The sequence below is a fragment of the Phaseolus vulgaris genome, chromosome 6 (genome assembly GCF_051622355.1).
Source record: "Phaseolus vulgaris cultivar YP4 chromosome 6, ASM5162235v1, whole genome shotgun sequence".
In the NCBI taxonomy this organism is placed as follows: Eukaryota; Viridiplantae; Streptophyta; class Magnoliopsida; order Fabales; family Fabaceae; genus Phaseolus; species Phaseolus vulgaris.
The window spans coordinates 29,824,023-29,851,795 of record NC_143503.1 but is presented as its reverse complement, the minus strand read 5'-3'; the positions used below and the strand labels follow the sequence as shown (position 1 = coordinate 29,851,795).

The 27,773-nt window shown below is 32.3% G+C and overlaps 5 protein-coding genes across 5 annotated transcripts; 3 read left to right on the top strand and 2 right to left on the bottom strand.

Annotated features, from left to right (window-relative positions):
* The first annotated feature begins 54 nt into the window (after positions 1-54).
* On the top strand, positions 55-2,142 carry LOC137832005 (berberine bridge enzyme-like 21). The gene has a single exon (XM_068639953.2). The coding sequence runs from the start codon at positions 366-368 to the stop codon at positions 1,992-1,994; it is 1,629 nt and encodes a 542-aa protein (XP_068496054.1). The 5' UTR covers positions 55-365; the 3' UTR covers positions 1,995-2,142.
* A 4,003-nt stretch (positions 2,143-6,145) lies between these two features.
* LOC137833538 (berberine bridge enzyme-like 21) lies at positions 6,146-7,917 on the top strand. Its single transcript, XM_068641881.2, has one exon. It carries the CDS (start codon positions 6,146-6,148, stop codon positions 7,760-7,762), a length of 1,617 nt encoding a protein of 538 aa, XP_068497982.2. The 3' UTR covers positions 7,763-7,917.
* Positions 7,918-8,279: 362 nt separating this feature from the next.
* Positions 8,280-10,105, bottom strand: LOC137832003 (berberine bridge enzyme-like 21). Its single transcript, XM_068639951.2, has one exon. The coding sequence runs from the start codon at positions 10,066-10,068 to the stop codon at positions 8,392-8,394; it is 1,677 nt and encodes a 558-aa protein (XP_068496052.1). The 5' UTR covers positions 10,069-10,105; the 3' UTR covers positions 8,280-8,391.
* Positions 10,106-13,200: 3,095 nt separating this feature from the next.
* On the bottom strand, positions 13,201-14,955 carry LOC137832004 (berberine bridge enzyme-like 21). Its single transcript, XM_068639952.2, has one exon. The coding sequence runs from the start codon at positions 14,947-14,949 to the stop codon at positions 13,321-13,323; it is 1,629 nt and encodes a 542-aa protein (XP_068496053.1). The 5' UTR covers positions 14,950-14,955; the 3' UTR covers positions 13,201-13,320.
* Positions 14,956-24,117: 9,162 nt separating this feature from the next.
* Positions 24,118-27,135, top strand: LOC137832002 (wall-associated receptor kinase-like 10). The gene is made up of 4 exons (XM_068639950.2): positions 24,118-25,056; positions 25,306-25,353; positions 25,673-26,838; positions 26,939-27,135. The coding sequence occupies exons 1-3, from the start codon at positions 24,192-24,194 to the stop codon at positions 26,827-26,829; spliced, it is 2,070 nt and encodes a 689-aa protein (XP_068496051.1). The 5' UTR covers positions 24,118-24,191; the 3' UTR covers positions 26,830-26,838; positions 26,939-27,135.
* Positions 27,136-27,773: the final 638 nt, after the last annotated feature.

Genomic DNA, 27,773 nt, shown 5'->3' with positions numbered 1-27,773 from the left:
AATTTAAATGATTACCATATTACAAATTAAATGTTAAATGATTATCATATTACAAATTAAATGTTAAATAATTATCATATTACAAATTAAACTTTAAACCTAACTTAATAATTTAAACCTCAACCGGGTGATAATTTAAACCTACTTAAATGTGGGATTCCAACACTTTTTTCTTTTTTCTAGTATCTACCATTCAATCAAATACCCTTCCCATGAAAAGAAAAATCCTTTTATGACAATTCTCACGTTTTCTTAGGCGCAAAGGTGGACTAAGACCAACACGTCCCAAACACCTCTCTTGTGGTGTATATAAACACTGCACTCACCCTCTCCCAAGTCGCCAACTCAGACATTCACAACCGACAATGGCAAAGCTGTGTTTGGCTTATTTCTCTACCACTTTTCTTCTTCTAATTCTCTTCACTTTGTCGTCGGCACAAACCCCAGATTCCTCAATCTACGACACTTTCCTTCAGTGCCTCACACAGCACACAAATTCCTCAACCCAACTCTCCAATATTGTCTTCGCCCAAACCAACCCTTCCTTCCCCACCGTCCTCCAAAACTACATCCGAAACGCGCGTTTCAACACTTCCCAAACGCCAAAGCCGTTACTCATCGTCACTCCCCTCCAAGAATCGCACGTCCAGGGCGCTGTAATATGCGCCAAAAGCGTCAAAGTTCAACTCAAAATCAGGAGTGGAGGCCATGATTACGAGGGTATCTCCTACATCTCCGATGAACCCTTTATCATCCTAGACTTGTTCAACCTTCGCACAATCACGGTGGACATAAAGAACGAGGTTGCAGTGGTCCAAGCTGGTGCCACGCTGGGAGAGGTTTACTATAGGATCTGGGAGAAGAGTAAAGTTCATGGCTTCCCTGCAGGGGTGTGTCCTACTGTCGGTGTCGGCGGCCATTTCAGTGGAGGAGGGTACGGTAACATGTTGAGAAAATATGGATTATCTGTCGATAATGTGATTGACGCACAAATTGTTGACGTGAAAGGAAATATTCTCGATAGAAAATCCATGGGGGAGGATCTTTTCTGGGCTATTAGAGGAGGTGGAGGAGCCAGTTTTGGTGTCATATTGTCGTTTACTATAAAGCTAGTTCCGGTGCCTGAAACGGTTACCGTTTTCCGCGTTGAGAAGACTTTGGAAACAAATGTGACTGCAACCGACCTTGTGTTGCAGTGGCAGCAGGTGGCGCCAAATACTGACGACAGGCTTTTCTTGAGGCTCTTATTGCAGCCAGTGAGTTCCAGGGTTGTGAAGGGGACCAAAACCGTTAGAGCCTCGGTTGTGGCCCTGTTTCTGGGAGGGGCTGATGAGGTTGTGTCGATTTTGGAGAAGGAGTTTCCGCTTCTTGGATTGAAGAAGGAGAGTTGTACTGAGGTGAGTTGGATTGATTCTGTTCTGTGGTGGAACGATGATGAGAGTTTGATAAACGGTGACAAACCCGAGACCCTACTGGATCGGAATGTGAACTCTGCTAGTTTTCTGAAAAGAAAATCCGATTATGTTCAGAACGCCATTTCTAGAGACGGGTTGGTGTGGATATTTCAGAAGATGATTGAGTTGGGAAAAACAGGGTTTGTTTTCAACCCTTATGGAGGGAAAATGGGAGAGATTTCTCCTGATGCGACGGCGTTTCCTCACCGTAAGGGGAATCTCTTCAAGATTCAGTATTCTGTGAACTGGGACGATCCTTCAGCTGGTGCGGGACAGAATTTCACGAATCAGGCTAAGAGGCTGTACAGTTACATGACACCTTTCGTGTCTAAGAATCCCAGAAGGGCTTTTTTGAACTACAGAGACCTTGATATTGGAGTGAACAACTTCGGTAAGAATAGCTTTGAAGAAGGAGAGGTTTATGGAAGCAAGTACTTCAGTGAGAATTTTAAGAGGCTCGTGAACATCAAGACCAAAGTAGATCCTGATAACTTTTTCAGGAATGAACAGAGTGTTCCTGTACTTTTGAGCACGGCATAGGGAATCATACAGTGAAGACTATCCGTTAGATTTTAGTTTAGTTTAAATTTTTGTTCCTATAATTCTGTTTTAATGGTTGGCATGTAGGCCCGGGATACTTTTCCCATTATTGATACATCATTGAATTTCAAAGCTTTCATTTATTTTATTTCTTGTGTTCTTTCTTCTTTCTTTCCTCTCCCATCTGAATCAATGGTTGGAGATTCACAATGTTTAATCTTCAATTATGGGGTATGCAATATTTCTAACTTGCTAATATCAATCACATGGGTTGTGTTTGGGGCGTAGGATAATGGGTTAAATCCCACTATTACAAATATGATATGAAAGTAAAGAAGTTGGTATTGGTTGAATTTTCCCAACTAAATTTGCGTGACTGGTGGAACTCTTCCTTTTCATGCTCACCACATCTTCTGTCCTTCTTATTTTGTCTTTCTCCATTTTGTCTTTAAATTTCTCTTGACTTTGTCCCCTCTTTTTTAATGCGTGATGTTCCTAGTGGATTTTTAACTTCCTCCATTTTTCTATTTTTATAATAGAATATTCATAATGATATATATTAATATTTTGTTTGAACTAGAATATGAGTCTTCACAACTTCTACAACCAAGTGATGAATGGAATGGGTAATGAGTACTAAGATACAAGTCATACATATACCGCCAAGCCTCCCACAGCGTGAACCACAAACTGAAACTCTAAGAATCTATCAACTGGTGGCAAAAATAGACGATACAAAAATTGCCATTATGAGAGACGCGTTATACTTTATTATTTTTAAATTTTTCTATACGTGTTAGACAATTACATTCTGAATTCAGTATTTTCATAATCATTTAATCATTTCACAATTTTTTTTTTCTATACGTGTTAGACAATTACACCCTAGGACAATTTATAATACGTGTTTGTCAAATGAAGTAAGTCAAACTCAAATCTTGCAAGGACACAAACACAAGCTTTACATATTAGAACATGTTTATTTAATTTGGATGGTTAAATTTGACTGAACTCGTAACAAGATAATTAGAAATGTCTAAATGCATACTTCAATAATATATGGATTATAATAGACATACTTACTTAGATACTAATACGACATATACATAAATATTGACATACATATAATCTTTAAAATATAGGATATGAGAATACGAGTTTATGAGAATACGAGTTTATATATTATTCAATTATGAATTATATATATTGATAATAAAAATTTATATGTACAAGTATGTTTCAATTTTTATTGGAATAAAAAGAAGTTTTTCATGACTGATTCAAAAGAATTTGTTCTTTATTTTTATAATTATAATAAAAATTTATATAATAAATTTGAGTTTGTAGAAAATTAATGTATTTCTTTTTTTTAAAATTATTTTAGAACCTTGTTAGAATTTTTAGAAATTCAACAACTATTTTTTAATTTGAACATTTCACCGATATATGTCCTACGAGTGTCGGTGTTCGATACGTGTATTCAATACAAACATACCATTAAGAGACATGTCCGAACCTCATAGGTTGAATATGTTAAAAGTATACTACTTCAAAAATAAAAAAAGGTTTAGAGTTATAAAATTAGTGCTTAGAAAGATGAACCATAAAATTAAATTTTCATCTAAATATAACTTCTTTATATTATTATTATTATTCTTTTATAAATACAAGTTTTACTATAAAAAACATAATGTATATATATTGAGAGTTTTATCAATAATTAAGTTAAATTTTAAATATTAAGTATTTCATCCTCTCATAAATTTTAATAAAATATTTTTTTATTTTACAGAAACGTATATACATATCATATTTTTTAAAAGATTAAATTTTATATTATATTTATTAAAAAAATTAAAATAAATATGATTAAAAGTGCATAAAATAACCAATAAATGGAAGAATGAATTCAAATGGTAAATAAGAAAACCTGTATACATTTGAATTCATTCTCCTCCCTGTACTTAAAAAATTAACAAATGTTTCTACTAAAAAGTAATATTTTTTAGATGAGTACCTATCAAAATGGAACCTCTGAAATTTGTTGGTTGAGTTGTGAATTTTGTTGAGGAAATAATTGTTTTAATAAGATATATGATTTACGAAAGACACTGATGTTTTATGTAGTTAAAAAAGTAATAAAATTGTAAATTAATATATATATGAATATGATTTTAGTTTATACTCTTGTAGAAGTTATTATATGAGTTATTTTAGAATTATTATGTTCAAAGACAATTTTGATAAAATAGTACATATTTTCTTACAAAATAGTTTTTTTTATTAGTAAATATTATTATATGTCTATGATAGAGTATTTGGATTACTCCAACTTATTTACAATATTTAGTGCAGAATTTTTCATATTTAGGTCTTAAGTTGTCACTCCCACATGTATTACCATACTTTCTCAACTAAATTCGTATTAGAGATATGGAAGAGATTACTAGACTCTGAAAAAGTAAAACAGATTTATTTGAGTATAATAATATAATAATACTTTTAAATTAAAAATAAAATAAACATGGTTAAAATATTGGGTTCATAGAGATATTTGTGTCCATATTCAGACCTCAATTTTAGGGTGTTAAGTAATCTTACTCATTGTCCACACTTCTCCCTTCTTCCTTCGCTTCACTGCATTTTCTCATTTTTTATTCAACTTCCATTTTGTTGCTAGTAGATCATGTTAACCTGCATAAAACCTAAACAACAAGCACACAAGTTCCATGTACCCCTCACTACCTACTGATGTTATAGATCCTCCTTCAGCCAACTACTGCACTTCTGTTCATTACTTACCAAAAATCTTGCATTATTATGTACAACACTTACCCACTCGCATTCAGCTACCACCGTTATAGTAGTTTAACAGTGTTCAGTCAATTAAGTACTTAAACTACACCTTTAGTTGCTCTATGTTGCCCCCACTTTCCATTCCTAGACATAAGGAGAGAATATTAGACAATTGATCATGAAAACTAAACATATAACAGACGCAGTCGCAGTTAGTAGAGTTCCTTACAGATAGTCTTCCGTAAGTTCTTATGCTCCCCTCCTCAATTCACATCTCTGTTACAGATTTTACTGCACTTCAAACGATGATATTGTATGCAGTGGTATCTTCTTATGACTAACACCTTCAGATTTATGATTCTTTTACCTATACTATTACTAGATTAGTGTTTTGCTCCATGAGTATCTCTGAAATAGATCCCAACAGATATCAATCTCCAATACATTCGTCTCAATATTCACTTCTTTTAAGCAAGATCCAAGCCTCTCCCTGTAATCAGTTATCCTATTTCATACATACTGTTACACTTCTTCTTTCCTCACTCAATGTTATAGCTGTTTTTCAGTTCCAATTTTCTGAATACCCTTCAAATTCTCCTTCTACTGTTGTTATTTTCCATTTTCTATTGTTCTGTTTTCTATAGATGTCGTGGTTTGCATAGGTGTGTGCCAATGACACTAAAGAGCCAATGACACTAAAGAGCCAATGACAATGACAATGGCGTAACCTTGTTTGGCTTATCTCTCTTTTGCTCTTCTTCTTCTAACTGTCCAACGAGGGTATCTCCTAGGTCTCCAAGGAACCCTTTATCATCCTCGACATGTTCAAGCTTAGAGAAGTCACCATCAACGTCAAAAATGAGGTTGCAGTGGTCCAAGGTGGAGTCGCATTGGACGAGGTTTATTATAGGATCTGGGAGAAGAGTAAAGTTCATGGCTTCCCTGAAGGAGTGTGTCCCACTGTTGGTGCCGGTGGCCATATAAGTGGAGCTCCCAATATTAACATGTAGTATATTTGAGACTGCTCTATATTAATGTTCGAGTTTCCTGTGTTGTTTTTAGTTTTGGTTAAACTTCAGCTGAGGAATATTTTAACTAGCTTGTTCTGTATGCGCCGGCTGAGAAAACGGCAAAGCTCAAAGAAGAATCTTCATCATAGTGTCCCTCCAGAAATGTATGGTCACTAAATTTTATCGTCAAAAATTATGAAACAGTGAAGCCAAAAAAACTTTCGATCATTTAAAACCTTGTTCTAATGCCTCCCAAATCCCAACTTTGTGTCTCTTTCGATACAACCATACTTGGCCTGTACTATTTCATTTCACCTACTCTTCAGAAACGTATGAACCACCACCATGGAAAAACCAAATCCTTTGGCCACCATTTCCATGGCTTCCATGCTTCCTTTTGTTATTGTTCTTCTGCTTTCACACACCTCTTGTGCTTCCCCAACAGACTCAGTGTATGGAGCTTTTGTTGATTGTCTAAGAAACAATATTCACTCTCCCAACATCTCTAACATAGTGTTTGCTCAAACCAACGCATCATATACTTCCATTCTCCGTGCATACATTCGTAACGCCCGGTTGAACACCACCTCTGCACCAAAACCCTTAATCATCGTCACACCATTGCAAGAATATCATGTCCAAACAGCAGTCATTTGTGCCAAAGGCATCGATATTCAACTTAAAATAAGAAGTGGTGGCCATGACTTTGAGGGTCTCTCATACATCTCTGATGAACCTTTCATCATGCTTGACATGTTCAACCTCCGCAACATTACAGTGGATGTGCAAAAAGGGGTTGCTGTGGTCCAAGCTGGTGCCACGCTTGGAGAAGTTTATTATAGGATATGGGAGGAGAGTGATGTTCATGGCTTTCCTGCAGGGGTATGTCCTACTGTTGGTGTTGGTGGTCATTTTAGTGGAGGAGGGTATGGCAATATGATGAGAAAATATGGCTTATCTATTGATCACATCATTGATGCTCAGATTGTTGATGTCAAAGGTAGGATTCTCAACAAGGAGACTATGGGAGAAGACCTATTCTGGGCCATAAGAGGAGGTGGAGGAGCAAGTTTTGGAGTCATATTATCATACACGATTAAGTTGGTTCCTGTGCCAGAAGTTGTTACTGTTTTTAGGGTTGAGAAAACTTTGGATCAAAATGCCACTGATCTTGTTGTCCAGTGGCAACAAGTTGCACCACACACGGATGAAAGGCTTTTCATGAGGCTGCAATTGCGGCCTGTGAATTCAAACGTTGGAGGGAGGCACAAAACTATCAGAGCTGAGGTTGTGACTTTGTTTCTAGGAGGAGCAGATGATCTTGTGTCACTTTTGGACAAGGAGTTTTCAATTTTGGGTCTAAACAAAGAGAATTGCATTGAAATGAGTTGGATTGAGTCTGCACTTTGGTGGGCTAGTTTTCGAAATAGTACCCACCCAAATGCTCTACTTAACAGAAAACTCAACTCAGCAAAGTTCCTCAAAAGAAAATCTGATTATGTGAAGACTCCAATTTCCAGAGATGGGTTAGAATGGATATGGAGAAGGATGATTGAGTTGGGAGAAACAAGTATTGTTTTCAACCCATATGGTGGAAGAATGAACGAGATTTCAACAAATGCTACAGCATTTCCTCACCGAGCAGGAAATCTGTTCAAAATTGAATATTCTGTTAATTGGGATGAACCGGGATATGCTGCAGACAAGAACTTTACAACACAGATTAGAAGGTTACACAGTTATATGACCCCCTTTGTGTCCAAAAATCCAAGGAGAGCTTTTCTGAATTACAGGGACCTTGACATTGGTATCAATCATCATGATAACAATAGCTACCACGAAGGAGAGGTTTATGGTATTAAGTATTTCCATAACAACTTCTATACATTGGTGAAGATTAAAACTGAGGTTGACCCCGAAAACTATTTCAGAAATGAACAAAGTATCCCCCTAAAATTATGATGCAGAGAACCAGACGGTGAAACGGATGGATGAATTTGATGGACACGCTTAGTTATGTATGTGAGTAAATAACAATATGCATTCACCTTATAGTTTTCGAGATGTTTGTATCATCAAGTTAAGAAAATCACCCTCCAAGCAAAATGTTATGAAAAAGAAATAATTTTTACTTTTCAATTAAAATAGAAATATATTTCAATGTGTTATGTAATTGTTTTTTTTTCTCCTACCATCTTCCATCTTACAGAAATGCTAATATTAATATTTTTCCTATTCAAAACATCATCTCCTTCCTTCGTTATAAGTTTCACTCCCATCTATTTTCTATCTACCTTCTATTCCTCTATTTTTTTGCTCCCTTAATTTTGCCTTTGCGTATAATATTGGAAAATGGGATAGCAAGGGCGAGTCTCCATCACCAATCTTTATAATTAAGACATGCGAAAATGAAAATGAAATTTCACGCTATATTAAGATTTTATACAATATGATCGGTGAATGCAAAAAAACACTCAGATATTAAGAATTAAAGAATTAAAAAATATACAATTTATCCTTAAAATATATATACAAGAGAAGGACTTATTATTGTTCTAATTGATAAAATGTGGCGAGGAGTGCATGATTCCCTATGCTTTGGCACTAAGCACAGGGATGCTCTGTTCATTCCTGAAAAAGTTTTCAGGATCAACGGCGGTCTTAACCTTGACGAGCCTCTCAAAATTAGTTTTGAAGTATCTGATTCCGTAGACCTCTCCTTCCTTGTAGCTATTTGCACCAAAGGTGTTGACCCCATTATCAACGTCCCTGTAGCAGAAAAAGGCACTTCTGGGATTCTTTGACACATAAGGTGTCATCAGATTGTAGAGCCTGTTAGCCTTGTTCGTGTAAGTCTCATCCTTTCCAGCTTCATTCCAGCTCACAGAGTACTGAACCTTGAACAGGTTCCCCTTACGGTGAGGAAACGGCGTCGCATCAGGAGCAACCTCATCCATTTTTCCTCCATAAGGGTTAAAAGTAAGCCCCGTGTCTCCAATCTCAATTATTCTCTTGAATATCATTTCCCACCCGTCTTTTGAAATAGGCTTCTGAATATAATCAGATTTTCTTTTCAGGAACTTAGCACTGTTCGGTTTCCGCTCCATCAGGATCTCAGGTTTCTCACCATTTTCTAAACTCTTGATATCGCTCCACCAAAGAACAGATTCTATCCAACTCACCTCAGTGCAATTCTCCTTTTTCAACCCTAGAAGTGGAAACTCCTTCGCCATAAGCGACACAAGCTCATCAGCCCCTCCCACAAACATTGCCATAATCGAGGCTTTTACGCTGTTCCCTCCTGGCTGCAATAGTAACCTCAAGAACAGCCTCTTATCAGTCACTGGTGCAACCTTCTGCCACTCCACCACAAAGTCACTCATCTTCTCATCCATACCCCTCTCAGTGCTAAAAACTGTAACCTTTGCAGGCACGGGAAGAAGCTTAAGGGTAAACGAAACTACCACTCCAAAACTCGCTCCTCCACCTCCTCTAATAGCCCAAAAGAGATCTTCTCCCATGGATTTTTTATCAAGAAGATTTCCTTTCGCGTCAACAATTTTCGCGTCAATCACATTGTCGACTGTCAAACCAAAATTTCTCAACATGTTACCGTACCCTCCTCCGCTGATATGTCCACCGAGGCCAACAGTTGGACACACTGCTGCGGAGAAGCCATGAAGTTTACTCTTCTCCGAGATCTTATAATAAAGTTCTCCCGTGGTGACTCCAGGTTGGACCACTGCAGTCTGTGCTTTTACGTCGATGGTGATCGCGTTAAGCTTGGACATGTCGAGGATCATAAAGGGCTCCTTGGAGACGTAGGAGAGACCGTCGTAATCATGGCCACCGCTTCGGATTCTCATTTGAAGTTTTGCGGCTTTGGCGCAGATTACAGCGCCCTGCACGTGCGATTCTTGGAGGGGAGTGACGAGGAGTAACGGCTTTGGCGTCTGGGGGGTCGTGAAACGCTTGTTTCGAGCGAAGTCTTGGAGGGCGGTGGTGAAGGAGGGGTTGCTTTGGGCGAAAACTATCTTGGCGAGTTCCTCCGAAGTGGTTTTTGTGTTATTTGTGAGGCATTTAAGGAAAGTATCGTGGATTGCAGGATCTGGTGCTTCTGCCACCGACAAAGTGATGACAGTTAGAAGAAGAAAACAAGAAGAAAGAAAAGCCAAACTAGGTTTCGCCATTGTCATTGTGATTGGCGTCTTTAGAGTCACGGACACACACCTATGCAAACCAAGATATCTATAGAAACAAAGAACCATAGAAAATGGAGAATAACAAAAATAGAAGGAGAATTTATCTCTATTAGCCTCACAGTTAGAACCAAAGGTTTTATTATGCTTATCTCATCCTTAACTAATTCTATACCCTTCTCTTCAAGGCAAATTATAGAAACTTTAAAGGGAACCTCATTCATATAAGCCATCAAATCTTAAGTAAACTATAATTGACCATTTCTTCACTTTTTCTTTCTCAGGTTTTATTATGCTTATACTCGGACCATGAAAAATGCTAAGTTAACAAACAAATAAGTTGCTTTTATAGTATATAGTTTTTAATTTTTTGATATATTATGCACAATAATTTTAATTTTTTTAGCAAAGAAAATAAACAAATTGAGAGTAGGATATTCCAACCTGTTTAAAAAAAGAATAAAGTTTCTTTGTATTCCATTAAAAAAAACAGGTCACACTAGCAATGACCACTGCCTCTTGGCAAAATACATTTAAACTATATACATAATAGATGCCAATTCATGCACCCCTACGTACTAAACAAACAAAATGTACGTACAATAACTTCATATTATTATTGTTAAACAATCATTAAATTTCTGATTTAACTTTGTTTATCTTTGTGAGATGACTAAGAGGTGTGGAAAATAATATGTTTTTTGGAGTTGTGTGGATTGCATACCATTGTACATATGTAGTTTTTTATGGTATTTATGTAGGGCAATTAAAATGTTATGTGAAAATAATTGTTATGCTTCTTAGTCTAGGAAGGGGAATGTTTTGCTTTTGGTGTAGGTATTGGAAAAAGAAAGTACTTTCATGTTTTTAGGAGCTGAGAGCATTTGTAGAAGGGATGTGATGCATAAGTACTATTTGATGTTAAGTTTCACAGGATGGTAAGATTAGTATTTGTTTGTTGTGTGGTAAGGAAGGTGGGTGGTGCTGCATATTAAATCCTTGAGTTTGCACTCACCATACCACATTAAGTTTTTATGTTCTATTTAAAATTAGGAGGGAAATGTTTTTTTATAAGGACTGAAGTGTTTGTTTTTTTATTTTATTTATTTTTTGTAAAAAAATCATTAAATTTAAAAAAAAACTTTTTATCCTTGAGATTTTTTTTAAAGTAATTTGAAAATAAATGTATTTACATATAATTTCTATCTCTTATATAACATAATAAATTCTATGTACGTTTATAATTTTATATATGAAACATAAAAATAATTATTTTTAATATTAAGGATAGAGAAAAAAAGTAATGTTATTATTTTTACATTATATGAAATAGATTCACTGTTCCTCTGGACATTTATGCTCTTACAGAAGTAAGAGGGAATTGAAGAAATAAGAAAAGAAAGATGCATAGTAGTCCACACAATTTTTGTTACAGTAATGGGTGACAAGAACTAAGTGTGAAATAATCTACAAGGAGGAATTCTAAGGAAACTTCAAGGTACCTGTTGAGTTAATAAAAATGAAGAAGAATGAGATATTTAAAAACTATAAGAAAGTAAAAAAATGAAAGTATGTAGTAAAAATGTTATTGACAAAAAAAATTCTAGAAAATTTTAATTTTTGTTCACGTATAATACTATTGTGACTTGAAAAAACAAAGTATATGTACTTATGTACTAATACGTTATCTCGAAGCATATGATGAACAGAGATTTAGCAAGCAAGTTGAAGACTGTATATATCGAGAATGTCTTTCAATAAAAGTTTCATTGCGGTCTCAAAATAAAAGATAATGAAAAAAAAAAAATTAAAAACAAAGAATTGTAGAAGTTTTTTTAAATGACCAATAAGATAAAATATGTTCCGTGCACCATTTGTAAAAATAAAATAACTTAGAAAAATATGGTTGGCATTGTGAAAAAATCATGATGTCCCTATTGTAAAAATTAGGACACATGGAGTAGAATATAACAACAAAAATAAACATCAAGCATATTTTCTTGAAGAACATGATGGTGCCAGATTTAAACATCATATCTATTCTCAACTATTATTCATTCATTTAACTTTCATTTTACCATATTTTTCTACATTTCCACTTCCCAAAAGACGGTTGTGCAAAGTGATATTCTCACATAATTAATGCCCTTTTTTACTTTTTTTATTTAAATTATTTTAAAATTTAAAAACTATTTTTTAAGAATATTAAGATGTAATCAAATATGTTGTTAAATATATTTCTTTTGCTCCAATAGGTGTTTTCTCTTATATATAAATTTTATATATTCATTATTTATTAGATGAGTTATCTGATGTATAACCCCATCCGGCACTTATTTACTCAACCTGCCTCACTTATCAATGAGTTTTAAAAAAAATTGAGTTAATACCGGAAGAATGAGCTGGTTAACTTAATTTTTTTACAAAAAATAGTTTTTTAGTTTTTTTTCAATATACTTTTGCTATTAAGAAAACTATAACCAATTTTCTAACACATAGCATTTTAGTTTTTTTAGAAAATTATGTGTTGGTGAATTAAACAGGCTAGTTCATTTAACTTAAAACATTGTAGTTTTTTCATCGATATACTTTTTCTAACACGAAAACTAAAATCTAGTTACTGTGACAAGATATATGTAATGTTTTGGACTTTTTTAAGAGGTTATGTCCTAAAATGTTTTACATTTATTTATTATTTTTATTGCACTAAATTTCTAAAAGATAATACATATGTGAAAATCTTCACATATTAGAATACTTAGAAGAGAAAAAATATTAATTAGAAAACTGCACAGTAATCAGTGTATATATGTAAAAATTGATCAATCTCCGCACACTTGAAGATTATATTTTAGTAAAATATTATTTATCTTTTCACTTATATAATGGATGGTTGTCAACATATCATGGTTCCATCCAGAATGGCAAAGGATAATTTGTGGCCCCAATGTCTTCCTGACCCGAATGGACATCTTCCATGAAGCTGAAGCAAAATCATTGTTGGCAGTAGTATCTTGGGCTGCCCAATTACATCTTCATATATATGTTTTGAATTTGACTGCAAACAGGTTTCAGATGGCATAATTTCAAATATATGTCTTTTAACTCTGAATTTGGAGGCTATCTGTGTGTGTAATTAACAACTCTTAACCGTGAGTTTGGTTGGTACACAACTCATTCCTTGGGAAGACGACCAACAAATGATTCAGAACATTCATGTTTATATTCATGTCATTATTTTGAATGTATGTTGTCCAAATAAAAATACATAACACACTAAAGAAATGCCCTAAGTAAGCAATATTCTTCACAGTGTGATTCCTATGCTTTACTCGGACGCACTGGAATACTCTGTTCATTCCTGAAAAAGTTCTGGGGATCCACCTTAGTCTTAACATTCACAAGCCTATCAAAATTGCCATTGAAGTACTTGCTCCCATAAACCTGCCCTTCTGCAAAGCTATTCTTGCCAAAGTCGTTGACCCCTATATCAAGGTCCCTATAATTCAAATAAGCACTTCTGGGATTCTTAGACACAAAAGGGGTCATGTAACTGTAAAGCATCTTAGCCTCATTCAAGAAATTCAAAGTCGCACCAGGTGAAGGATCCTTCCAGGTCACAGAATACTGCATCTTGAAGAGGTTCCCCTTACGGTGAGGAAACGGTGTCGCATCAGAAGGAATCTCACCCATCTTCCCTCCATAAGGGTTGAAAACAAGTCCTATCTTCCCCACCTCGATCATCTTCTTAAATATCAACGTCAGCCCTTGTTTTGAAATGGCGTTCTGAACATAATCGGATTTTCTTTTCAGAAAACTAGCAGAGTTCACATTCCGATTCAGTAGGGTTTCAGGTTTGCCCCCGTTTTTCAAACTCTCATCATCGTCCCACCACAGAACAGAATCAATCCAACTAACCTCACTACAATCCTCCTTCTTCAATCCAAGAAGTGGAAACTCCTTCCCCAAAATCGACACAACCTCATCTGCCCCTCCAAGGAACAAAGCCACAACCGTGGCTCTAACTGTCCGTCCTCCCTTCACCACATCGGAACTCACTGGCTGCAATAAGAGCCTCATGAAAAGCCTTTCATCAGTGGTTGGCGCCACCTGCTGCCACTGCACCACAAGGTCTGTGGCAGTCACATTCGTTTCCAAAGTCTTCTCAACGCGGAAAATGGTAACAGCTGCAGGCACGGGAACTAGCTTAATCGTAAACGACACTATCACACCAAAACTCCCTCCTCCACCTCCTCTAATAGCCCAAAACAGATCCTCCCCCATGGATTTTCTGTTGAGAAGATTTCCTTTAACGTCAACAATTTGAGCGTCAATAACATTGTCAACAGATAAGCCATATTTTCTCAACATGTTACCGTACCCTCCTCCACTGATATGGCCACCAATACCAACAGTGGGACACACCCCTGCAGGGAAGCCAAGGACTTTACTCTTCTCCCAGATCCTATAATAAAGCTCTCCCAACGTGGCACCAGCTTGGACCACAGCAACCTGGTTTGTTGTGTCCACTGTGATTGCACGAAGATTGAACATGTCGACAACGATAAAGGGTTCCACGGAGACGTAGGAGAGACCCTCGAAATCATGGCCTCCACTCCTGATTTTGATTTGAACGTTTGCGGCTTTGGCACATATTACAGCGCCCTGGACGTGAAATTCTTGGAGGGGAGTGACAATGAGTAACGGCTTTTGTGTTTGGGAAGTGTTGTAACGAGCGTTTCGGATGTAGTTTTGGAGGACGGTGGGGAAGGAAGGGTTGATTTGGGCGAAGACAATGTTGGAGAGTGGAGTTGAGGATTTTGTTTGTTGTGTGAGGCAGCGAAGGAAAGAGTCATAGAGTGAGGAACTTGACGATGGTGCTGCCAAGGAACTGGAGAGTGTTAAGAGAAAAAAAACAGCACAGACACAAACCAAACATGTTTTACCCATTGTTAGGGCTTGTGACTTGGTGACAATGGAGGCTCATTAGAGTTTAATTTATAAGTGAAAAATTATCTTTTTCACACTTAAACAATTACTTTTTAAATATAATATGTTAATTAAAAAAAGCAAAGAAAATGAGAGGGACTGTTAAAATACTAAAAGTCCTCTACTTGAAAAAGATGAGAAAATTAAAAATTAAATACTATGTAATAATAAAAGAAAATAATAAATTCTGGTCAATGTCTTATAAGGTAAAAGATTCTGAACCATCTTAACTACAAATTTAAGATTTTTTATGGAAGTTAACATTGAAAATATAAAAAAAAGTTATAGCTTTTATTCCTTCCTTTAAACAGAGATTTTTGCACAGTTTTTTTCATTTTTTTCATAATCTTTTTAACCAGTAGAAATATCTTAAGTGAGTAATTTATTCTGCTATTATATTTAGGATTTATTTAGGAAGTAACCAGCATATTTTTGGTGCGATACACAAATTAATTTATAAATAATTTTTATATTCTTCTTCGATTTCTTAATATGATACATAATTTTAAAAAATTATAGACTTTTACATTAGACTTTTTATATACTAAGCATATTATCTCTCTTATATACAATTTTTTATCATTTTATTTTTGGAACTAATAATTAATTATAATAAAAAAAATACTTCTAAAATAAATAAAATATACTTCCAATAAATTTATAAAAAGGTATGTTTATTTTTATAATTATTTATTAAATTTAATTTCATATATTAAGATCCATAAATTTATGATAAATTAAAATATTATAATATAAATTTATAATTCATTTTAATAAATATAAATAATACATGATAACGATAAAAATAAAAGATTAGATACTCATTATAATATTATACTATAAATTTAATAATTTCATTTAATATAACACATATAATAATGATAAAAAAAACACAAATATTAATTTTATACAAAAATATATATTATTTTGTAACTTCCTTTGTTTTAATTAGACAGTTTATCTGTCTAATAAACAAAAATAATTTATTTAATAAAATAAATAGTTAAATAATTTTTTTAATTCAAAATAAATAAATAAACATTTCTTTTAAAAAGTAACAGCTACATAATTTTTATAATACTATTTTTATAAAATTATATATGTATATATATTAAATTATTATTTTTAAATTAATTGTTCATAAAAATAATAAAATAATATATATTTAATGTAATGAATACACAATATGCAAACGGATGTCTTTCCCCTAATATTAATAAAAGAATTTAGAAAATCATTAATAGTAAAGTAAAATTTAGTATATTAGTAATATTGTTTTAAAATTAATGAAAAATAAATTATTTTTATTGGTTTGTATGATCATATTAAAAGTGATTTATATCAAGAACCGGATATCTTCCATCGATGTGTACAATTTATACTTTTATTTGATCCTTAACGATATTTTAGAATGTGTGTGTAATTATCATTATTTTTTTTTAAATATGAAATTTTAAGAAAAATAAAGGTACAAAATATTTCTTTTTCACTAGTAATAAAGAATATACTTATAATATTAAGAACTTATTTAAGATTATTCAAAATATACTTTTATTTAAAATGCATTTAATGCATAAATTTTTAATAATATTATATTTATTAAATTTATTATAATATTATGTGTATTAAAATATTAATAAAACAATAATCATTGCTAGAAAATCATTAAATAAAAATTAATTTTAGATACAAATAAATAGTTAGTTGTTATATTGACTGAATTAAATATTGTACTGTCCCGGATTTGATAGGACACATATCGATCAATGTCCAAGTCGGATGTATTCCATTTAGGCTTAAATCGTGAGAAAATTGAGTCGGTTGTCCTCCTCCATTTTGGCAGTTCGAGGTCCAGACCGAACAGGTCGACCTCCTCCATTCCCGTACTTGCTAGAAATTTGGTCAAGCTGCTTGGCCCATCCGGTAATTCATGGAACCGACCGAGTTGACCCCAGAATGCAGCAGTTTGAGCCCAGTAACCCATATCATTAATTCAACACCGATGGTATCAGGAGAAGATCCTCACATCAAAACCTAATTAACGTAACTTTCACATATAATAAATGCTATAATTACATGCATAATATCCCCGATTATATCACATAAATGTTCTAATTATATGGTAGAATACTTCAATTTATATACATGATGTTCATATTTTATACAAAGTTACCATAATATAACACATTAATGCTTGAAGGAACCATAGTCAAATATTCAAGGCCAAGAAGACTTATAAATAGACAATCACACACAGGGAGTATCTGAACTTGCATGCACTATATACACAATATTTTGTGCTCTTAGTGACTTGAGCGTCACAATGTAATTGCAGGAGGAGCCTCCCTCGTTCTTTGAAGGTTGGTTCGCTAGAGCTTGAAGAGAGACCAACATGAGCTAATCCAGATTCCGACTTAGAGCTTGAAAGGAGACTAACAAGAGCTCATATAGAATCCGACTAACCTCGAATCGACGATAATAGAGACTTAAAAAAATTATTAATATCTAAATTATTTTCTATTATTGATAAATTTTTTCTAAATTGATATCTAATTATTTTGAATTTAAAAGTTGGTAGTTAATATTGATAACTAATTATATATTAATTTAAAAATTATTTATCAATAATAGAAACTAATTTATATACTAATATTTTTTTTAATCTATCTAATTTAGTCAATATAACAACTAATTCTTTTTTATCTCTAAAATTAATTTTTATTTAATGATTTTCTTATAGTAAACTTTTATGATAATAAAATATGTTAAAAGTTTAAACTATATTTGAATTTTATTATAATATTAAAGTAAAATGTAAAATTGTACTACATTTTATTAAAAATTCTATTCGTAGTCGTTATAGTAATTTAATTTTAAAACTATTTTAATTTGTAAGTGAGAATTTAATGTTATAAATATTCCAATAGGATCAATGTGTGAAATTAATATATTATTTATGAACTTCAATAAAATTAATATGTATAAGGAGTTCTCTAGAAGCAAAAATTAATGTAATAAAGTTAATTACAATAAAATTAAATGAAAAGAGAGTTCTTTAAAAGCAAAAATTAATAGAATCAAGGCAATTAATTGTATAAAATTAATATTTAAAAATATTTCTTCAAAATAAAAAATTCATACAATTAATTCCATTAATTAATATTGAATTGGTATATTAGATTAAGAAATATGTGTTGATATTATCCTCGATTCAAGTTTTAATGATATTTTTTATGTTTGATAGTTGTTTGTGATTTTGAAAATTTGAATTTATAATAGTTGAGAATAACCAATAAAATATTTTAGATACGTGCATCATCACCTCACTAAACTATTAAAAATAGAATATGAGTTAGATTAAAATATAATCTGAATTTTTAAAAAATTGATTGCATATTAAGTAATAAAATATTTATTTATGTATCAAATTTCATTTTATTTTTAATTTAAATGAACTTTTATTCTATACTATCATCTCTCTAGACTTAGATAAGTCTATGGAATCATTTTAATTTGACAACATAATGGCATTACTACTTTCTAAATTGGTAACTAATTAGCTATCAACTTTATAATATAAATAAATTAATAATTAAAATTTTGATAGTTAATTAGATACCAATTTAAAAATTAATTTATAATTTTTTATTAGTTATAAAACTAATTTAGATGATAGTAATTTTTTAATTCATAAAATAATATTTAATTTAGTTAATATAATAATTAATTATTATTTTTTCTCTAAAATTAATTTCTAATTTAATCATCATACTAATTTAGTTAATAAAGTATATAATTTATTTAGTATAGTAATTTTATAATTTTGTAATAATGATAACTGTTCAAATATCACTTACATAAAGAATTAATTATTATTTAAAATAATTGATTAATTTGTTGATAAATGATTCACAATTGGTATCATTAATGATGATTCAAATAAATGAATTATAAACTGAGTAAGATTTCAAGAAAAAAAAATGATATAATTTGAAATAATAATTACTTAATTTGACAATTCAAAGAGTTAATAAGTGTAATTTTAACTATATATGACAAATTTTAATGATCAAATCTTTTAAGGTATAATTACCTGGTTCGTCCCTATATTTATGGTAAATATTCAATTTAGTACAATGATTTTTAAAATAATCAATTTGATCCCTATGTTTTTTTAAAATGTATCAGAATTAGTCATTTTCATTAAGTCGCACCTTATGACATCAAGTGCTTCTAATGTGGCACAGAGAAGTGAGATTGAAAGATGTGAGGTGTTAAGTGGTGACATCCCCTAAAGCCGTAACCTCCGCATTGTCAGCGACATCTCCTCCCACGGTTGTGGCTCCTACTCCAGCGACCAAGCCTCCGACATCGTCTACTCCGACTGTGACATCAATGAGCTTCCCACCGGCTCCAATTCCGATGAACTCTCTCCTTGCGCCTGTGCCTACAGTTGCTTTGTGGTGGGGTGAGGATGTACATATTAAGACTCAAAGAAATTTTGGATGCAATTTTGCAAGTTGTCTTAGTTATAGCTTGTTGTGATTCCAATTTGAAGAATCATATTTTAAGTGCATTTTGATTTTGGTTAAAGATTCCAATTTGAGGTGTTATATTGAAGTGTCTCTTAAGTACATTGCTCCTTCAGAAAGACTATAAATGACTCATTTATAAACCCTAAACCCTAAACCAACAACACATCGACAATGGTGAGTCCAGCAAAAAAAAATAATAATGTCAATGTTGATGTAGTTGAGTGGAAGCTGATGGAAAAACGCACGCGAAAGCAACACACAATCGCAAATCAACTGCAGAAAATAAACAACACATGATTTAACGTGGTTCGGTCGCTGTCAATCTGCAACCTACGTCCACATAGACAACTAATTAGGTTTTCATTTTGTGTTGGATATCATATATCAATTATCCATAAAAATAATCTATGTATAAGTTTATAGTCTTTACCTTGCAAGCCAATTTTATAAAATTAAGTTAGAGATATATAAACCCACTTTTTAATAGGATTAATAGAAAAAAGTAAGGACAAAACACATAGTCCATTTATCATAATTGATTTAAAATTAAAAAGTATAATAAAAAATAAAATTAAAAATTAATGATTTTAATTAAAACTACTACTTAATTCGCATGGTTTATTATGCCTTTCCATATCATATTAACATATAAACAAAATATATCCTTTTCAGAATTCTCTATATTATGAAGTTTTTAATAAAATTAATTTACATTGGTTTTAAAATAATTCAAAGGTTATAAGAATTATAAAATTCTGATTTAGGAAATAGGTTTTAAATAAGAAAAAAATTATTTTATTCACTATAAAATAATATAACTAAATTAATTTAAATAGGTTAAATAAAATTAGTCTATCTACAATACCTTTAGCTTCAACACTTATTAGTTACCTACCATTTAATTTCATATATTACTTAAAAGTTAAATATATTTTTCGTCTATATATTATAATACGAAATTGATTTTTGTTTTTAGTTTAAACTTTAGACTATCCAGATAATTGTAGTTTAAAGATGATTAAAATGTATAATTATACAAATAAAATGATTGTTAATTTTTTTAAAAATTTATTATTATTTTAATTAAAGACTGATGTTCATTGTAACTATATTCAATGTATTGATGAAGTGAAACTTTAAATTGAACCAATTTCACATAATAAAATTTATTTTAATCATTTTTATACTACAAGTATTTGAATGGTCTAAAATTTAAACTAAAAACAAAATTCAATTTTATGTTAAAGTTAAATGGACGAAAAACATGTTGAACTTTTATTTTCCTACTAAAAAGATAATTTCATCCGTAGTTATTATTGTGGCTAGAAGGGTTTACGTACACGATAATAAACGAATACGAGATTTCTTAGTGAATAGATCGTTTTTACACTTGTGTGAACACTAAGTACTTAATCCATATAGTATTTAGCCAATTTTTGCTATTTTAAGCTACAAAATACTTCTTGCGTTAAATTGAATGAATAAATAAACCACAAGTTAGAAATCTTGCTGACCTGAATAGTCAAACTAAACAAGCAATTATAAAAACAAAAGAACTTGAAATAAAAAAGATTTGAAAACCAATGGCAGAGTTTAACATAGCATTAACAGTGAATCAGGACACAGGCTACCCAAATAGAAACATGTTACTCAGAAACATCTATAGAGAAATAAACAACATAAGAGCAAAAACAGTAAACTAATTACCAAGATTGCTTACACTGAGTGAGTGTGTGTGTGTATGATATAATAGTAAACATTGCCAAAGGATCATTGGTTGCCCTTCAAGTTGAAGGCTTGTGGCCTAACTAGTAGAACTAATTAACATGAAGAGCATCCTTGTTCTTTTTGTTTCCTAGATGGCATCCAAGTTGATGGTTGCAAATTCTGTGGCATGATCTGAAGTTGGAATTCATATTGAACTGGAGTGGAAGAGAAGAGGTAGTGGCACAATGGTAGGTTGGTGATGAGAGCAAAAAAAGTGGTGAAGTGAGGTAAAGATGTTAGTGGGTTTTGTAGGTGATAGGGAAAGTGGAGGAAAGGATCTTCCTCGCATATTCTTTATTCACTCAGCTTTGTGTTTGCTTTTCTGTCATTTACTCTTTTATAAATCTTTTTCTAACATAACCTCACATCTGCATTTTGGGAATCTACTCTAAAATTCTCCCTACCAACATTTATGCGTTAAGGATGTCACTAGTTAGCTATCTCTTAAAACTATTCCTAATTAATAAACAAAATTTCATAAATATCAATTCTGTTCTCTATCATGTATAAAATCTCATCTAATAAGCATCTTTATTTCTTGCATCCCTATAATTACTGTCACATACTAAGGGAAAACGACTAAAATACCCTTTCTTGTGCACCATGCCACTTCTACCATTGTATCCGCCACCTACACTTTCATTTTAAATCGTGCGTTGCACTCTTGGAGAGGAAAGAAGAATAAGAGAGAGAGTTGATCTAGAAAATTCAATTTGGAAATTATCATTTACTTTCTTATACCAGTATGGTCGACATCTTGACGTGTCTCAGCCTCTCTATCCAAGATGATCAAGACACATGCTAACGTGTCTCTCTCCCCGGCTGACCGACCGACACACCACGCATGGTCAGACCGACTGACACGTATAAACATTAATGCTCAAACCAAGGTTAGTGAAGCTAAGCCATCATTAAGGATTAGGTAATGCAACCCTAAGTGTGATCCATTCCACTAATCAGGCCCAATGAGGTAAGCTCATTAAAATAATATAAATAGCACACATTTCAAGGAGAAAGATATGTCATTTATTACTGTGCACCTACCCGAATACCGATCACCCGTTTTACTGACTTGAGCGTCGGAGTGCCTTCCGCATGTACCCCATCCGGTGTTCATCCGAGACTGAGAGCCGAAGGAGAAGCACGAAGACGAGAAGGATCTCAAGCACCTAACAACCTGTCCGACCGAAAGAAGAAGACGAAGACTTCAATAGTTCTTTAGGTCCCATCTCCCTAGTAGGAACAGTTCTGAAATGTTTGTCTCCACAAATTTTGTTCTTCAAAGTTTGTTCATGAACTTATTTTATGTGTTTTGAAAAACTTGTTCTAAGAAGTTTATTTTGAAAATTCTATTCAGAAAGCTTATTCAAAAATACATTTCACGTGTTATGAAAAGTTTATTTCAAAACTTGTTATAAAAATTCCAAAAAAATTTGTTCCAGTTATTTCCACTTCAGATAATCCAGAAGCCACTTTTATGAAGGGTAAACTTGTTATTTTAATAATTATGGGGTGCAGGAAGAAAAAACCATATGATTGTTATGGAGGTAAGTGGTCCATAACATACAACAGGCCCACTACAATAACTGGACCTGACCAGAGGCTCTGCAGTTCTCTGCAAAACAAAGCACAATTCTTGGTATTTGCACAATTGTTGGTATTTAGAGTACATAGTATGACTCTTTCTTCCTGCTCTGCCACCCAATACAAAACGCGGAAATACATTTTTAATTTCTTGTGCCACTTGTTTTCAGATTATGTAATTCGAACATATATTTAAAAAAAATAGATTATACAATTCAAAAATTAAAAAAAACTTTTTAATTATGTAATCTAAAAATTAATCATTCATAAAATTTTTTTATAGATTATGTAATTCGAAAATTAATTACAAATTTTAAAAAAAGACATCCCGAATTATATAGAATACAAATGTGCAGAGAAGAAATAGTCACATATATATATATATATATATATATATATATATTTGTATAACGTATCAGTTGATGGATTAATGTGTAAAACAATCGTAGAAATCAAAATAAAAGTTTTAAATAATATATATTTACAAAAAAAAAAAATCAATATAATGAAATCATGTTATTTATCTTGTAAAATTATAAATCAATGTAAAGGAACCATTATACATTAATATATATTTACCATAAAATTAAATTATTTAATAGCAATATTATAGAAGCATGTTTCATGCTTCTATAACATTGTTACTAATTAATTTAAATGATATATATATATATATATATATATATATATATATATATATAACTCTGAAAGCGGAAGCATTTATCTTATAAGTCAATGAATATTTCTATAGTTGATCAATTCATCAATAATGATTAGAAAATTATCAGTTTTTAGATGGAGATCAGGAATTAAATTATTCAAATTCAAATGGTGAAAGGAGAAATAGTGTATGAATACGTAGGTTGAGTATATCTCTGTAGAAAGTGTATGCAATTATACCAACAATTACAAGTTCACCATTATTTGTATCTTTCCTTAATCAATCAGGCTAATAAATTAGTACTGTTCAAACAATAGATATTTGATAATATATTAATCAAAACAAGACTAGTTATTATATATATTGATATCTTAACATGACCTTTTGATTATTTGGAGAGTGAAGATGATGAGGAAATTTCTTTATCCCATCCATCTCAATCAAGCCATCATCTCTTCATAGCTCACTACTGCAGGCAATGGAGAATTGTTCAAACCAAATTTTAAATTCCAGTATTACTGCATGTCAAAGTTTGACTTCCAGAAGATCAATAACATATACTTAGAAATTCATTAAGCAGTTATCTTAAGTTATGCATAAATATATGCTTCTTCTAATAATCTGGTATAGATATTGGGATTACTGTTTTAGCCACAATGATTCTGCAACTACCATTTCTCGTCATCATCATGTTGATAACATTGCCTATATATCCTCTGGCATATTCTGCACATGAGCTTATTATAGCAAAACCTGGGTGTAGTTCCATATGTGGAGGTGTTGAGATCTATTACCCCTTTGGAATGAAAGATCCGAAATGCTACGTAGACAAGTGGTTTGAAATCGAATGCAGAGAAACTTCTGAGGGTCAAAAACCCTACCTAAAGTCTTTAAATCTGGAGGTGAGAGTCCTTGGCATGCATGAAGTTTATATAATGAATCCAATTTTCCATTGGAACTGCCCAAGCAGAAGAGCGAAGCCAGAGGTAATAAACCTGAGAGGAAGCCCTTTCGTGTATTCCCAGGATGCCAACAAATTTATGGCCATTGGTTGCAACAACCTTGCTTTTTTGCAGTCCAATGGGTCCAATGTTGCTTGTTGTGTTTCTATTTGTGATGACAGTGAAGAAGTCAACGATAACTTCAACTTGGTAAGAGAAGGTAGTTGCAGTGGCAGGTACTGCTGCGAGACTTCACTGCCCAAGTATCTTTTAGAATATAACGCAACACTTCAAGATTTTAACACCCAAAACAATAATACTGTGAGTGAACCGTGTAGTTATGCGCTCATTGTACATGGGCAAGTTACGTCTGATTTTAACAATATGGATCATGTTCCTGCAATTCTTGAGTGGAAGATTTTGGACAACACACTCCACAATTCTACCCTTCAACTCCTTTCAGAATCAGATTATGTCACTTGTAATCGCTCTAATTTTACATCTTCGCAAACCACAGGTTGGAGATGCGACTGCTTAGAAGGCTTCTATGGCAATCCCTACCTTGCAGGAGGCTGCACTGGTATGATCTCTATGCAGTAACTTTACATTGTTCTACAGTGGTAGTGTTATATAAAATAATTTATATACTATTGTTTTGGATAGAATTGATTTGCATTTAACATTGCACATATTTTCTAAAATCTAAATACAGTATAACTTCTGGTATCAAATTAATTAATTCCATGCAGTCTGATCATACCCTTTTAAGTGAAAGTTAATATATACATGTAAGTTAAAACCTAATCTAACTTCGTTTCTGATGTTTCAGCCTTACCAGGTTACAATAACAGTCAAACCAAGAAGTGGGCTATAGTAGGTACGTATTAAATTTATAAAGGCACTTATCAAGACTAGATATATAAAAATAGATTTAGACTAATAATTTTTTCTAATTGTAGCAGAAGAAAACTAGAAAAAAGTTTCTACAAATTAACTCATATAGGTAATTTTATTTTGTGATAGAAATCCATTATAAGTATTTATGAAAAATAATTATCTAGTTTTTTGTATTTTTCCAGATGGTTAACTACATCTCTGTGAAATTTCGTTTTGTTAGAACTATAGATGCATGCACAACAACTTTTGTAATGGAAAAATTACAATCCATGATGAATTTATTGTGACAAATTGTGTAGGAGTTTCGTCAAGTGTGGGATCTATCATTTTCCTCCTTGGTCTATGGTTGTTGTATAAGGATGTAAGGAAGAGAGTGATAGAGAAAGGGAAACAGAAGTTCTTCAAAAAGAATGGTGGTTTGTTGTTGCAACAAAGAATATCATCCAATGAAGCTAATCTAGACAAAGCTATTCTCTTTAGCTTAGATGATTTAGAGAAAGCCACTGACCACTTTAACATGAATAGAGTTGTTGGAAAAGGAGGGCAAGGTACTGTTTACAAAGGAATGCTGGTAGATGGTACAATTGTTGCAGTGAAAAAGTTTAAGGTGGAAGGAAATGTTGAAGAATTCATCAATGAGTTTGTCATTCTTTCACAAATTAACAATAGAAATGTGGTGAGGTTGTTAGGATGTTGTTTGGAGACAGAAATTCCCCTACTTGTTTATGAATTCATACCTAATGGTAATCTCTTTGAATATTTGCATGACCAAAACAAGGAGTTATTACCAATGACCTGGGATATGTGTTTGAGAATTGCCACTGAGATTGCAGGAGCCATGTTTTACCTGCACTCAGTTGCATCTAAACCCATTTATCATAGAGATATCAAATCCACTAATATACTGTTAGATGAAAAATATAGGGCAAAAATTGCAGATTTTGGAACATCCCGAGTAATTTCTATTGAAGCTACTCATCTTACAACAGTTGTTCAAGGCACCTTTGGTTATTTGGATCCTGAGTATTTTCACACTAGTCAATTTACAGAGAAAAGTGATGTGTACAGTTTTGGAGTAGTTCTTGCTGAACTTTTAACAGGCCAGAAGCCAATATCATCAGTAAGATCTGGAGAGTTCAAGAGTTTAGCTTCATATTTTGTTGAGTGTGTGGAGGAGGACAATCTGCTTGACATTGTTGACAAGAGAATTGTGAAAGAAGCAGAGAAAAGAGAAATCATTGCCGTTGCTAATCTTGCCAATAGATGCTTAGAGTTGAATGGAAAGAAACGTCCAACTATGAAAGAGATCACATTTGAATTAGAAGAGATTCATAGATTGGTTAGGAAGTGTAACGCAGAGAAAAACGAAGACGAATTTGAGCTTGCTCGAGTTGAAGATTATCATCCTTGGGATGGATATTCTACGTCAAAATCATGGGACTCGAAGGTACATTGAAAATGATTGGTGAGTTTTCTTGATTTTGTTAATATATATCATTTTGGTTAGACATATTTAACATAACCAAAGACAGTGTAATTAATTGTTGAATATGACTCGTTTTCAGCTGTTCAACTTGTGAGAAACTCATCGGTGCTTGTTCATCTTCTTCTTCTCCTTTTCAAATGGTGATAGTAGGAATGCTTTATAAAATGCTTAAGCTGAATGTAGGTAGACATGTGTTTATAGTGTAGTTTGTAATATGGCCTTTGTAATTGCACAAACATGCATTTATAAGCTCTGTTGTTATTTCTACAATTTTTATATATGTATTTTCGCTGGCAAACCTAATTTGCACTTATAAATGTCAAAATTTCAAATAAAAGTGATTTATTAATAAGTCTCACTGACCCTGCAACCTTCTCAATGTGCCTAGTCTCGCTGCCCGTTTGGAGTCACAACTTCAAATTGTTTGCTTTCCCATATTAGCCATAAATTACCTAAAAAAAGTTTCAAATTGGAATAATGACAAATATATTATTATTAGCTGTAGATTTGCCTTTTTTTTTCTTCAAATTGAATCCGTTTCCATTACTATTATCCAAATGCTTCTTAATTTTAAGGAGGAATCTCTAAATTAAATATAATATGAATACGATTAATATCCAAATTTTAAATTAGATATGAGGATGAATATCAGTACGAGTATATACATATTTATTTCATTCTTTTCTTTATATTTATTCTAATATTTATCTTATTTTTATACCTGTTGTGTTTTAAGTTACTAAAATATTTTTTTAGTTTATTAAATAATCTAATAAACTTATACTAATTTTGATTCTTAATTTAGTAACTTATTTATAGGACACATATTTTATTATTATTATTATTATTATTTTTTATTATAATTATTTGACATTGTAATTTGATATTTATGTAATCAGATTTCTTTTTTTTAT